The sequence below is a fragment of the Schistocerca serialis genome, chromosome 6 (genome assembly GCF_023864345.2).
Source record: "Schistocerca serialis cubense isolate TAMUIC-IGC-003099 chromosome 6, iqSchSeri2.2, whole genome shotgun sequence".
NCBI classification, from domain to species: domain Eukaryota; kingdom Metazoa; phylum Arthropoda; class Insecta; order Orthoptera; family Acrididae; genus Schistocerca; species Schistocerca serialis.
In genome coordinates this window covers 579,425,042-579,439,289 of record NC_064643.1, presented here as the reverse complement: position 1 = coordinate 579,439,289, position 14,248 = coordinate 579,425,042, and the positions used below count along the sequence as shown (strand labels likewise).

Sequence of the window (14,248 nt, the reverse complement as noted above, 5' to 3'; positions counted from 1 at the left end):
CACTCATTAGTTCATCACGGGATCTGGGAGCAATCCCCGCAAAACGTAAAAATGAACAGGGTAGCGAACAGCCGCTGCAGCGCACTCGCACCCTCTCATATACCGCTGCGACTGAGCCGTCTGCGCCGCCTGGTTCGGACTATCCCGCCGATGGAGGAAGACTGAACTGGGCTGACGACGAAGACGACGAAATTCGAGATTGAGTGGGCGCGTTCCCACACGAGCTGTCTGGTATTTGTGTTTAACATCCGGGGTGAAGTAGCAGGGTTACAGTTTCGATATTTACACACCTGCTTACATACGACCATGACCTCATCTGACGTTACTTTCTCTGTGTTGCTTTCTTATGCCTGCAATTGACCGTCAGCCGGGAGCCCTCTCCCTTTTAACAGTAAATATCAATTCCATCTCCAACCCAGTAAAACTACGCTCTCTGAAGGACTTTCTGCGCCTTGGTGCATTTGATGTGGTTTTTCTCCAGGAGGTTTGTGCCCCCTTTCTCTCTGACCTGGTTGGTTATGAGGCACTATATAACATCGATCCTGACGCCAGGCGGGGCACTGCTTTGCTATACAGATCAGAGTTAACTCCATCCGATGTTACAAAACTACCCAATGGTCGCGTTCTTGCGTGTATCATTCGGGATGTACTTTCTATTAACGTCTATGCTCCTTCAGGAGCTAATCACAGGCATGACAGAACAACACTTTTTACGTCAGATATCACCCCTTTCTTGACAGCTCGTCGTCTTATCGTGTTTGGCGGAGATTTTAACTGTGTGGTAGCCGATGCTGATCAGGTCCCAACGCCCATGAGGTGTGAAGCACTCGCTTCACTCCTCCAGGCGGCTGACCTTAATGATACGTGGCGCCACTTTCATCTCGCATACACACAATTTACTCACATCTACCCCACTGGAGCAAGCCGTATTGACCGTGTTTATGTATCTGCTGATTTGCTTCCTGCCCTTTGTGCCGTCCAAGTCATTCCTGTGGCCTCTAGTGACCACTGTGCATTCTCTTGCTCCTTGCATATCACGGGCCCAACCCCGGTTCCTCGGGGCACCTATTGGAAGATGAATACACTTCATCTCCCAACGCCCGAACTACGCACTCTTGTCACGAAAACATGGCGGGATTGCATCGCTACTGCATCGAAGTACCCTACCACTGTAGTTTGATGGCTCTGCTGTGCGAAGCCGCGGCTGCGACGTGTTATCCAGAAACATAGTCGCGAAGTCGCACACTGGAAGCGTAGCACATTAGACTTCTATCAACAATGTCTAAACGATGCACTAACTTTTCCTGCTGACAGGTATGACCAGCAACACATGCGCCTCAACAAAATTAAAGCGACAATCCTTCGCTTCTCTCGGGAGAAGGCCGAGGGGTTGGTGGAGAGGTGCCGCTCCACATCCCTGATTGAGGGCGAGAGGCCATCCATCTATCACCTTGCCTCTGAAAGAAATCATGCAAAGAAGAACACCACTCTACGCCTTAAAACAGACGTTGGTACGCGCCTCACAGACCATCGTGAAGTTCTCAAACACCTAACAGACCATTATACGCACCTCTTCCAGGATGTTGCGGTAGACGTCGCCGCCCAACGAGCACTTATCGGTGGGGTCCCAACTTCATTGGGTCATCGAGACCACGACTGTTGAAAGGTGGCTACACTGAGCCACTGCGCCAGAGATTGCGCCAAAGAGTATTATTCAGCCGCCTCCACAGTGCTTGGGCAGAGCTTGTAGTAGGCAGTGCCTGTCGAGGACTCGTGGTGGTCAGTACTTGTTAAGAACTCGTAGCAGAGAGTGTTTGTAGGCAGTGCTTGCTGAGATGTGATATTGGAGAGTTCTGGTTGAGATGTGATAGTAACGAGTCGGTGTGGAGAGATTGTAATGATTAGAGTGCTTTTCATCAATATAAATTAAGGTAACAAACTACTTTTCTTTTTTTCTCATTATTTCAGTGTTCTAAATAATGCGTCATTACAGGTTCAGTCAACAAAGCATCTGGCTTGTGTTCTTGTATTAGAGTGTAATCCTGGTTTTCTTGAGCAATTATAGTATTTCTATTTTTTTATCACTTCAGTATAAATGGTATTTGAAATTTCTTGTCTTATTGAAGAAGAACCGTGCCAGACGTGTACGTTGAGTCATACTTCCACACACAGAACAGTTACTCTTGTGCTTGTTGTTGCGTTGGTTTTATAGTTGCTGGGGACTTAATTAATTAATTGTGTTAACGAAAATTTCATTTCATTCTTTGTTGTTGTTCTTTGCAGTCAAATAGCGTAATAATACTAGTCAGGGCCAACCGTTTATGAGACTTGCGTAATCGGACATACAGCTACCAAAAAATATTTGCATTTTATTTAATTAAGCTCCCATGCACTGTTTAACCGAGCCACTCACACTCGCTGACCTCACATCTGTCCTCCGTGCCTGTCCGGCACAAAAATCACTTGGCCCCGACGGTCTCCCTTATGAATTCTACCAACAATTTTGGGACCTGTTAAGAGACCGCTTCTGCAAAATGTGCGAGGAGATTTTTGCTGGTTGCGAACTACCCGCCGAATTTCTAGCTGGACGTATTGCCCTTATTCCAAAGGTCACAGGTCACTGTCGAGCTAAAGACCTGCGTCCTATCACCGTTAACACTGATTATAAGTTGGTGGCACGAAGCGTGGCTTCTCGTCTTAAACAGGTAATGAATAAGGTACTTTGCCCCACTCAATCATGTGGCGTTTCGAATCGAACCATCTTCACCGCCGCTTCTATATACCGTGATGCTGTCTTACTCACCGTCGACACTCGAACCCCGGCTGCAATTCTTTCCCTAGATTTCGCCGGTGCCTTTTACAGGGTCTCCCACCCTTACCTGCTGGCCGTTATGTCGCGGATGGATTTTGGGGAGCGTTTCATAAGAATCATCCGGCACTTCTTCGATGGAGAAAATTCCACAATCGTTGTGAACGGCTGCCGATCACGACCAATTCCCATCAGGCGATCAGTTCGACAAGGGTGTCCCTTGTCAATGTATTTGTTCGCTTTAGCGCTGGACCCCATGCTGCGTGACATCGGACGGATGGTCGATGGTGTCGCTCTCCCAGGCGTCACCTTCCGCAGTGCGGCATACGCGGATGATGTCGGTGTGTTCGTCGCAAACGCTAGGGACATCGATTCAGTTCGCCGAGTTCTCAACGTTTATGAACGAGCATCCGGTGCCATGTTAAATTCCAACAAAACGGTGCTGATCCCACTAGGACCACGATCATTGACCATCGAACGAACGCCCATGGTACCGAGTTGTGGGGGAACAACGTATCTTGGGCCTTGAGGTGACTGCCTGTCCGCAGCGCATGTTAACACTCATATGGTGGCGGCTTCTCACGCGCATCAGAGGACTTTGTGTGAGTCACGCTGATCGACGACTCGACCTCCATCAACGAATCCAACTGATTAATACTTACATCCTATCACGGGCATGGTATGTAGCACAACTCCTTACGCTACCGAAACAAACCGGCAGAGCCATCTCACAAACAGTATATTGGCTCTTGTGGCGGCATGCACTGTTCAAAGTTGATGCGCAGACTTGTACACTGCCAAAGGTCGATGGTGGCCTTGGACTCATTGACTTTCCCCGCAAATGTGCGGCCCTCCTGATTCACCGTATCGCCACTTTGCGTGAAACTGACCCAGGTGGGACAACAGCGGTTCTTTTCGACCGTTATCGCCCACGATCGGCGCGTGCACCAATATGTTTGACACATATTCCGTTTCGGATGACGACAGTCAAGGACTATTACCTCAATCAAAGTTACGTCCTAACAGTTGCCACTGACAAGGCACGCACGTCGAAGCGCCTTTACCAGGCCCTTCGAGGCCAGCCCACACCACATAAATTAGAGGACAGACGACCGTCGGTCATATGGCACCAAGCTTGGGCTAATATCAACAACCCAGCCCTTCCCACGGAAGTTTCAGCGCTATGGTATCGTGTCGTAAACAATTTAATACCCACTAATCATCGCCTGGCGGCCATCCGCCTACGGCCCTCGGCTGCTTGCGGCCGATGTGGTGACGTAGACACCAGAGAGCATCGTCTCTTATGCCCTCACGTCACAGAAGTGTGGGACCTTGCACGTGTGCTATTAGCGCTCATCGGTGGGACGACACCAGACAATGTGTCAATCGACTGGTTCCTTACCCCTGATATTCAGACCAACCCCCGAACACGACGTAACGCAATGGTGTGGCTCTTGGGCCACACCATTTTCACGATCTATGACCTTTCCCTCACCGATGCTGTCTCTTTCATGGACTACCCGTGGACTACTGACCGGAAATATACCATTACCTTCGCAAGATTTCTGAAAGTTGCAATGGTTCATGGTTATCAAAAGGTGTTCCAGGTTGACTAAGGCACCTAGTCCAGGAATTGCCTGAGTTTACCCCTGGATCTTTGTCACTCGGAGTTTCAAACTACCCTTGACTTACCTATACCCAAGATTTGACATTGGCCTTCTGGGCATCACTAAAGCAGACTGTTCTATGATACTGATAATATGGCAATTGGTAACGTGGGAATTGTGTGAACCTTGTATGAAAAAATATTGGAAAATTAGAAAACCCGTAATCTATCTTAGAGGATTATTCCTTCGTTAATTCTATGGGCGATGGGATTATCTCGCCAGTTTCGTTTTCATTTGTATGTGCTGCCGTCCCTGTTTTTAATTTGCCTTCATTTCTGTCTTTATTTATTTCTTCCTTTTTAGTTTCTAAACTCATCACTTGCTTCACACCTGCAGAGAGAGGTGTATTTCTGAGTAGTGTGTCGTCGCCCCCTGAGGCATAGCAGAGTATGCCTCCGCTTTTATTTTCGATTTATGGCAATGAGTCTTGCTACTAACAGCACCCTGCTTTACGTGCTGCGTCGACACTAGAGGATGGCGGCAATTTTGGAGAGGAAAAGGTAGGGCTATAGGGGAGGAAGGAGGCCCATTTAAAAAAAATAAAAAAAAGTGTTTAGGAAGCGCTTATATTAAAGTTAAATTTAATATCAATTACCGGAATTTTCAGATACTAAACTGAGTCTGTTATGAGAAAGAACTCACTCTGAAGTGTAACAGCCCATCTCCTCTCGTTGAACCCCCGCTCTGTAACCACAGAAGTGTTTTCGAAGTTATTATGAATAAGGTTAAAAATAATCTTAATTTACCAGAGCTTACAAATTCATAACTGAGTCTGTTGTGAGAGAGAACTCATTGTGAAGTATGGCAGTACATTTTACGTGTCACATTCTACGGAAGTCCTGTTAACTTTCACTGCTTTCAAGTACTAATCAGTACTGTGATTAATCTAACTCCAGCTAGGATTCAGATAGTCGTATGCTGCTAGCCCATACAGTAATTAACATTTGGTTATTAGGACCGACCTGAGCTGTGCCTACGCTGATCTGTTAATTCACGCCAGCAAACCTATTCTTTTCACTTACTCTATTTACATAAAACTTATTTGAATTTACCTACCCATATGTCTACTTTTCATACCAAACAGCTAACATAAAGTAGCACTGTCGACTGTGTGAACTTTTTTATTAACGTAATGTTTATGTGCTTGGTTTACTGCGATACGCCTTCGAACAGGTCTTGAAGAGAGAAGGTGGATTACTGAATATAAATAAAGAGTGATATTTAAAAAAAGATGTACTGCTGTTCATATCTTCGTAACGAACGAAGCTACAAGACAGGCAATGATGCTGGTTAATGCCCCCCGACAGATAACCAGCATTTGCCTGTTATCTCTGTTTAATTTTGCTTCTGGACAAAAAGTTATTATGGGCGCTCGTATGGAACGAACGTAATATTAAACGTCTAATTATCTGTAATTAAGATCAGACATAATAATAAACAAAAACCCATCGAAAACAGCACAGAAAGTGAAACAAGTTTTGATAAGGCAAAAATAAACAAACTGTATCTTGTAGAAGATGGAATTTCTCTCCAACAGATTCGAAGAGATGCTAGTAAGGCGGCGGGCACGTCGCATAGATTTAAAAGTTTGTTGGAAAGCTATTGAAGAACAATAATAATAGGCTTTGACGTAGGTAAGGAACGTTGTCCAACATTTAAATTCACGAACCTGTCACCTTCGGGCGTTGTGGCATAACAGATCACACCCGGACGTGAATTACAAAGTGACCTTTCGGACGTGAGTTCTTGCTGTAGCTAGCAGTTAGCATTGTAGAACCGACATGCTTGGAGAAACTCTCTCTTGGGCTGTGCACTTTGTTTTGTTTACAGAAAAAGAGAATATCCGGGCTCTCCTATGGACAAGACCAGTCTGGTAGCAAGCGGCTCATGCCCAACAGCTGGGCCTGCGGCTGGGGGACTGAGTAGAGGAAAACTACCGGGAAATCGCGTTACGGCAGCACCACTCGCTCAGGCAAAGCATCCAAACTAGCGCCCAAACGATCTGCGAGTAAATTCGAGGCTTCTATCAACAAATGGCTGAGCAGGGCGTTTCTCTGTCTTGTGGGTATTCCAGGAGTTGCGAAATAGGTGGTGAGTTTGTAGAGAAAGGTCTAATGTTGCTCACAAAGAACAAATATCCCCTTCGTTCCGCCAGTGCAGCCCGCCGAAAGTCGCCTACACAGGTATAATCTTATCCTAATGTATGTGTGCAAGTCATTGTGTGACGAAAAAGGTCTACGAAATGTGGCAGACATTCGTTATTGCAAACAGCAAAGAACTGTTCATCCCTTCACCTCCCCTCCCCCACTACAACTTGCATAAGCATCCCCATCCCGCTCACTGTGTCTCAGTCGTAATCATGCATCAAAGTAGAACATCTTCAACCCTTATGACTACAATGTGATAAATATTTTTTTTCGGTTTAACTAGGGGGACATCCATTAATTAGGTGAGTTCAAAGTGGAGGAGGGGATCCGGATAAATCTCACCAAATCTCGTTTAAGGGGGGGGGGGGGGGTGGGCGGCACTCGAAATCCCTCGTCAAGTTTTTAATTTTGAGAATATACATTATTATAACAGATAAGATTTTGTTTGTGTAATTAATGCCGATCATAGACAAAATTAAAGTGCCTACCAATAATTAAGGTCTCACTGAACCGAACTGAACGTTTTACACGCGGCGATATCCGGGATTCCCCAATTTGAAGCAAGTGGTGCACAATTATTAGATTTCATTCGACTGCGTGTCAGTCAGTGAGGTAGTCGTGATATTGTACGAAGTATATGAAGTCGATATTGTGTGTTCAACATGAACTTGTATCAAAACTTTTGTAGGGCGTCTGTTAATAAGAATGCCGACAAGTCGAAACACTCGTGCGAGTAAGAAGTTAATCGATTGTGGAAGAACGTTAAGCGGGAGTTCACCGACAAGAATTCTCTTAGTGGTGATATAAATCAATAGACTGAAAAACTGCTTAAAAGGAAGGCGCAAACAATGTTGCCTTTCAGTTCCAAAATACTCGAAAGTAAAGGTTCAGTGACATTTTATGTATGTAACTGCCAATAAAAGGTCAGTTTTTTTGCGGATGCGTCAAAACGGTTGTTACTGTTTTCGTGGAGCCTTTTTGTTCGTCTGTCCGTCCGAGCACTGTTCAGCTTAGCATGCTTAAAATGAAATGTTTTTAATTATTTGCAAAAAAGAAGGGTTAGTACACTTTGTAAATAAAACATGGTTTTATTAAAGTGGTTTAATCAATGTGTAAAACAAATAAAAAATAATTTTTACGTACTTTTATCCCACTACGGGGTAAAGCTCACAGCAGGGAAGAGGGTCTCACCAAATCTCCCCTAGGGCAGAGGTGGGGTCCTCACGTAACTAATGGACGTCCCCTAACTCAGGAGTTGCCTCTGGCAATCAGCTCCTTAAATTATTCCTTTTTGAATAACAATTCTATATAGTTCCATGAGTTCCTTATACATTAAAACAATAAAAGTAAAGTTTATTTAAATCTAGTTCTATGCAACTAAAAAGGCATCTGAAAGAGCATGGATATTTCAGTATGATACAGTATTGTTTTGAAAATGCTTTATGAAGAAATGAAACGTAACGATAAAAGTTTCTAATTTAATTTAATTTAATGAAGTTCTGTACCGGGCGCTCTCGTCTGGCATTGGCGGCAATGCCCGTTTTCTTTCGCCAAAGACGGAAAACGCTTTAAATCAAAGATATTTCACAACATCGAGGACACTTAGGCGGTTAACAACTGGTGCGTTGACGGCCAGTCCATAAACTCGCTGTGATCGGTGGAGCTGGCGACACATAGAACTCGTATGAGCTTCGGTGATGACCGTATTTCTAAGATGGGCTCGTGACTCTTCAGTCTGTGTACACAATGACAGCATAGTTGTTTAATGCAGTTGCTTACAGTGGGAAATACGACGTTTTGTTGCTGGTCAACGTATCATGTAGTTCATTTTGGCATCTGCAAAAATCAGTTGCTGCCTTCTTTAACGCTGGTTTGCTGAGATGAGTGTGATGAGTCCGCATGTGTCATACTGTGGAAGTTCATCAATAGTCGCTCTACAAGCGGAGAAGACTTATGTGCTATCTGTAAGTGAATTACAGAATATATTGTAGAGCGATAGCCATGATGATTTCAAGGCATCGCCGATACATAGTGACTGACGCCGTCTTTCCCTCTGTAGTATCAGCGGAACACGCTGTGACACAACACGTCAATAAAACGTGAAAAGATAGTTCTGCAACATTATGTGAAGAGGAAAAAAATGGCTTGAGATTGCGACAAAACTCAGTGACATGTTCTGGCTTTATAACCATACTTTTACGAACGTCTGGTGTATAAACAGAGCATACGCTTAGGAAACTGTTTCGTGATTTGTTCTTCAACACTGCCCTAGTACATGAACTTACTTCGAAGACAACATGAAGATAAGGAGAAAGAGATCAATGGCCTCCTATCACATTTGTATCTTGTCATTTTTTTCCGTTACAGGATGCAGTGAGGTGACAAAAGTCACGGGGTACCACCTAATACCGTGTCGGACCTCCTTTTACCCGGCGTAGTGAAGCAACTGGATGTGACATGGACTCAACAAGTCGCTAGAAGACCTTTGCAGGAATATTAAGCCATGCTCCCTTTACAGCCGTCCATAATTGCGTAAGTGTTGCCGGTTCAGGTTTTTGTGCACAAACTGCGTCTCGATTATGCCCCATACATGTTCGATGTGTTTCATGTCGAACGTTCTGGCTCGTCAAATCATTCGCCCGAATTGTCCAGAACTTTTTTCAAACTAGTTGTGAACAACTGTGGCTCGCTGACATTGCACATCGTCCGCAAAAATTCCATCGTTGTTTTGGAATATGAAGTCCATTAATGACTGCAAATGGTCTCCACGTAACCTAGGATAACGATTTCCAGTCAATGATCGGTTCACTCGGACCAAAGGATCCAGTACATTCCAAGTAAAAACAGCCGACACCATTATGGAGCCATCGCCAGCTTGCACAGCGCCTTGTTGAGAACCTGGGTTTCATGGTTTCTTGGGGTATGCACCACACTCGAACCGTACCATCAGCTCTTACCAGCTTAAATCGGGACTCACCTAACGAGGCCACGGTTATCGAGTGGCCTAGGTCACGAGCCCAGGAGAGGCGCTGCAGGTTATGTCGTGCTTTAGCAAAGACACTCGCGTCGGTCGTCCGCTGCGATAGCCCATTAACGCCAAATTTCGCCTTACTGTCCTAGCGGATACGTTCGTCTCATGTCCCACAATTATTTATGCGGTTATTTCAAGCAGGATGCTGTCTGACTACGGAAACGCACCTGCTCTCGGTTGTTAAGTGGTGGCCGACGGCCACTGCGTTGTCCGTGTTGAGAGGTAATATCTGAAATTGGTATTTTCGGCACTCTCTTGACACTTTGGATCTCGGAATAATGAATTCCCTAACGACTTCCAAAATGGAATGTCCCCTACATATGTCTCCAACTACCACTCTGCCTTCAAAGTCTATTAACTGCCGTCGTACGGTCATAATCACATCGGAGACCTCTTCACATTAATCACATGAGTGCGAAAGATAGCTATGTCAGTGCGGTGCCCTTTTATACCTTGTGTATCCGATACTACCGCCATCTGCATTTGTGTTACCCCATGAATTTCGTCGCCTTAATGTGTGTATTATCTGTAAACGGATGACCGAATATATTGCACTGTGATGACCATAATAATTACAAGACATTGCCCATAAATAGCAGCGGAAGACGCCTGCCTTTCCCCTGCATTATTACTGAAACACGCTCTGACTTGATAATGTTAATAAAACGTGAGAACATAATTCGGCGATATTATGTCAAGTGCAAAGAAATCACTTGAGACTGCAACAAAATTCAATTTTATAAGCAAACTTCTACGAACGTCTAGCGTATGTGCAGAGCATACACTTAGGAAACTGTTCCGCGATTTATTCTTGAACACTATTCTAGCATATGGAGTTCCTTCGAAGCCATAAAGAAAGGAAGGGGAAAGAGATCAATGACTTCGTATTATATTTTTATCTTTCCATTTTTTACCGCAGAATATAATTCACGGATGATTAAAAACATAATAAGAACTACTATTACTACTATTTATCTTGCTATTAAGGCTCACTTTTTGTCCGTGTCTGGTCCCTAACATGTAATTACGGAAACATGGTTCCTCCTTGAGCAAACACAAATTATTGTTTAATGTCGTAACATGGTTCGGTAAATTTCCACCGTCGTCAGTTCATTCATCTACTTTCTGTCAAATAACACAAACAAAAATTCTATTGATGCTATTTGACAACAGCACGAAACATATTTGTGTATTAAAAAAGAATAATTTGCGTTTTCTCAAGACAGAACAGTATTCCCATAATAGTATACTGCTACTGGTACACCATGCACACGCTAGTCTCAAATATTTGTTCAACGATTATGTGGCAAAAACTGTAGAAGAGGAACAACGACAGTGCGGATCCTCTTAGCATAATTCCAAGAACCAGTATTCGAGGCAGTACTGACTACTGCTGCTTCCAATAGGTCTTCCGCATAAGAATCATAAAGAGGAAGTCGAATACTACGTTTTCCCTGTCTAACAAATTGATTAGCATTGTAATTAAAATCGTTTTGGAGGAATTGATTTAATGAGAATGAAGTAACGTTGGATTTCTTTGGCTGACTTCGCTCCAAAAGCAAAATAAGAAGCCTGCGAGAAGCGGGCAAGAATAATTCCCACTGGACATTTGAGTACGCCGCTGACTGATTTAACAGCTCTTTCCGAATATCTCTCAATCCTACAAAATGCTTGATCGGCAGCTCACACGAAATCCAGAACTTTTACCTGCTCAACACACGAACTTCCCTTAGGACCAGTATCCGAACTCTGCAACTAGTAGCAGACCTGTGATTTTTTTTTACTCTTCTCGCAACACATCAGTAAGTCATATTGTGCGCTTGGATATTAAGCTACTGTCTAGTGTTACATTCTTAGGCCTATTATAAAATATACAAAAAAGTAAATTAATAACTTGAATGTTCTAATTGGCAGAACGATGTCGGAAAGGTGTTTAAAAATTGTAAAGTACATAGAACTTCAAATTGCAAATACATGTAGTCAGAAGACATTTTTTACCAACGATAAAACTTAAGCTTTGTGCCAAACACATTTAAAAAAAATACGATCTGTCCACTTCACCATTCCGCTAACGCACAATTTTTTTCTGGATGGTAGTTGTCTTTCTATGGTTTTCTTGTCGGTTTTTCTTACGGGATCAGAGCCGATACTGTGAAACTATGTAGCCGAATGTAGGATCCTGCTTGTATTGTTCTCAAGTTACTCACAAAAATGCAAATATCTGGATGGGCCGATACGAACAAGGGGTTAAAACAAGAATGAAAACTCTCAATCGTGTTTTTCGTTGTTCAAAGAATAGAGAATATGACGTGCCTGAAGCGGAAGTGGGGAATTGAGGTACGGGTACTAGTGAACCATTTCCTGACCTTTTTGAATTTCGGACAATATTAAAATTGCCGGCATACGCCGGATTAACTATTGTACGCTGTAGATAAAATGTACCTAGAAAGTTTTATGTAGATGTATGTCTTTGTTTTGACAAAAGTGTAATCGCTTAAAGAACGCTTTTAACAGTTTAGCACTAACTATGCCGTGCACATAATTGTATTATTAAAAGTATCCCTCTGAGAGGATAGGCAACTAATAATCGAACAGCTACGCCCATATAATCAAACCTCCTTTATTGTTAGATACTGCTAAATTATACATTTAACATCACACAGCCCATATGATCACTATCAGATAATCGCACAGCGAGATTGTATAGATTTAACATTGTCTAGTTATTTATCTGACGTCTCGTGATTTCCGTTTTCCAAATGCGCAAATCTCTGAATGACCTGCACAAAAATTAGCACGTTGTCTCTCTTCTCATCAGCATTACCCAAGATTAAGCTCATATAAGATTTAAGAAACCGAAAAAAAGAGAGAAAATTTCCGTGTACGACAGCAGCTAGGTGTTTGCTACAGAAGAATTTTTATTCTGACGTATCGACGTAGATGAAGCGCAAAATCCTCCCGCCCCCCCCCCCCCCCCCCGTAACACGCACGCACACACGCACACACACACACGCACACACACACACACACACACAAACTTACACACACACACACCTACATATATAATTGAATAAGTGGGAGAGAAAAGGAAATGCCTCTTAGCCAAGGCGAATGAGAGGCAAAGTTGGAGAGGGACAAATATTCGAATGTGAAATGGAATTAGTTATGCGATTAGGAAGTAGTGTTGAATAATTTCCTTCACTTTGAGACATATAACCGCTTAAGACATTATCTGTTTATGAAGAATTATTTATGATGTTGTCAAACACATCAACACCACATCGGAACTTCTCTGCGTATTTCCTTCAGTTCTTGTTCCATCCTTTCCTTCCTGTTCCCACTCCTTCCTCCCTCTGTACACTTGTCTACTCCCCTCCACTTTCTCTGCCCCTCCCCCATACCCCCTCCATTTTCCTTGTCTCTCCCTGCCTCTCTCATTCGAGTCGGCGCATATGCACGGCTACCTACTGTCTACATACCAGTAAAATCCTATCCTAAAAAAGGAAAAAAAAACATACAATGTGTAGTATTCACAGAACTAATAATTAGATACTGTGTATAGTAATCAACAGAAGTCACCCTGTCTTGTAACGCACTCTCTATTTAAAAAAATGCAACAACACAGAATAATACTAGACAAGAGGGTCTGAATAGCCTGACGTAACTATGAAAGTTTATATAACATTATGCACATCATCACTACTCTTAGGTAGCCGCGCGATCTGAGGCGTAACTTATTTACACAATGGTTTAGAGAAAAACATGCACCACAATAGCGAATGTGAGTTGACCTAATGCGGTAACGCGGATGACAGCTTATTCATATCCTACAAGAAAATTATTTTTGATATCTGGCCACGAACATCAAACAACAGACTAAGTCTTTGTTCGTCTACGTGCAGGTCTTTGCGGAGAAAACACTGACTGTCGCCCCATAACGTCTTATGCTGCTTGCTGTGTACGCCTGTGAATGCTTGTCAGTGTGGCAACGGACAAAAAACACATTTTTCGCAGATGACAGCCCAAGTAATGACGAACAAGCTGCTGCACACTTTCCCTTTCGCGACGCACTCATAGGCCGTACTCGCCTCGGGCGACTCACCTAGGAGCGAGGGCGGGAAGCGGTGGTCCACGGGCAGACTCTCGGGGCTGGAGTGCGGGGGCGTCAGCGGCTCGGGCGCCCCGCGGTACACGATCATGTCTCGCCACTGCTCGCCGGCCTCCGCGCGCCACCCCGCCTCAGCGCCGACTGCAGGCGCCACCCTCCGCCACGCGCCGATCACCCCCACCACCGACCGCCGCCAGTTGCAGCCCCTGCCGGCCTCCCCACCACGCGGACGCACCCGGGGCCGCCTATTGGTCCGGACGCACCGGGACCCTCCCCTCATTGTTGCCGGCGGCGAACAAAAGACGCACGGGGTGCGCGATGACAGTTCGCGACTGCAGCGCCGACTGCGAGTAGTTTGCCAGTCCTAGTAGCGCACATGTCCGCTGGCTTTGTCCTGCGAAATGGCGCAAAGACGACTCTTGGCGTCTGCCTTTTTCGGTCTGGAGGTTTCTTCCTGCCTTGTAATCCACGGTCGAGATGAGACGT

General features: G+C 44.4%; 1 protein-coding gene across 1 annotated transcript in view; it reads right to left on the bottom strand.

Annotated features, from left to right (window-relative positions):
* The window catches only part of LOC126484995 (LIM/homeobox protein Lhx3), a 211,324-nt gene extending 197,282 nt beyond the window's left edge, over window positions 1-14,042 (bottom strand). The window contains exon 1 of the mRNA XM_050108601.1: window positions 13,757-14,042. Within this exon, the coding sequence (XP_049964558.1) occupies window positions 13,757-14,042 (286 nt within the window). The remainder of the gene's footprint in view (window positions 1-13,756) is intronic.
* Between the last annotated feature and the right edge of the window lie 206 nt (window positions 14,043-14,248).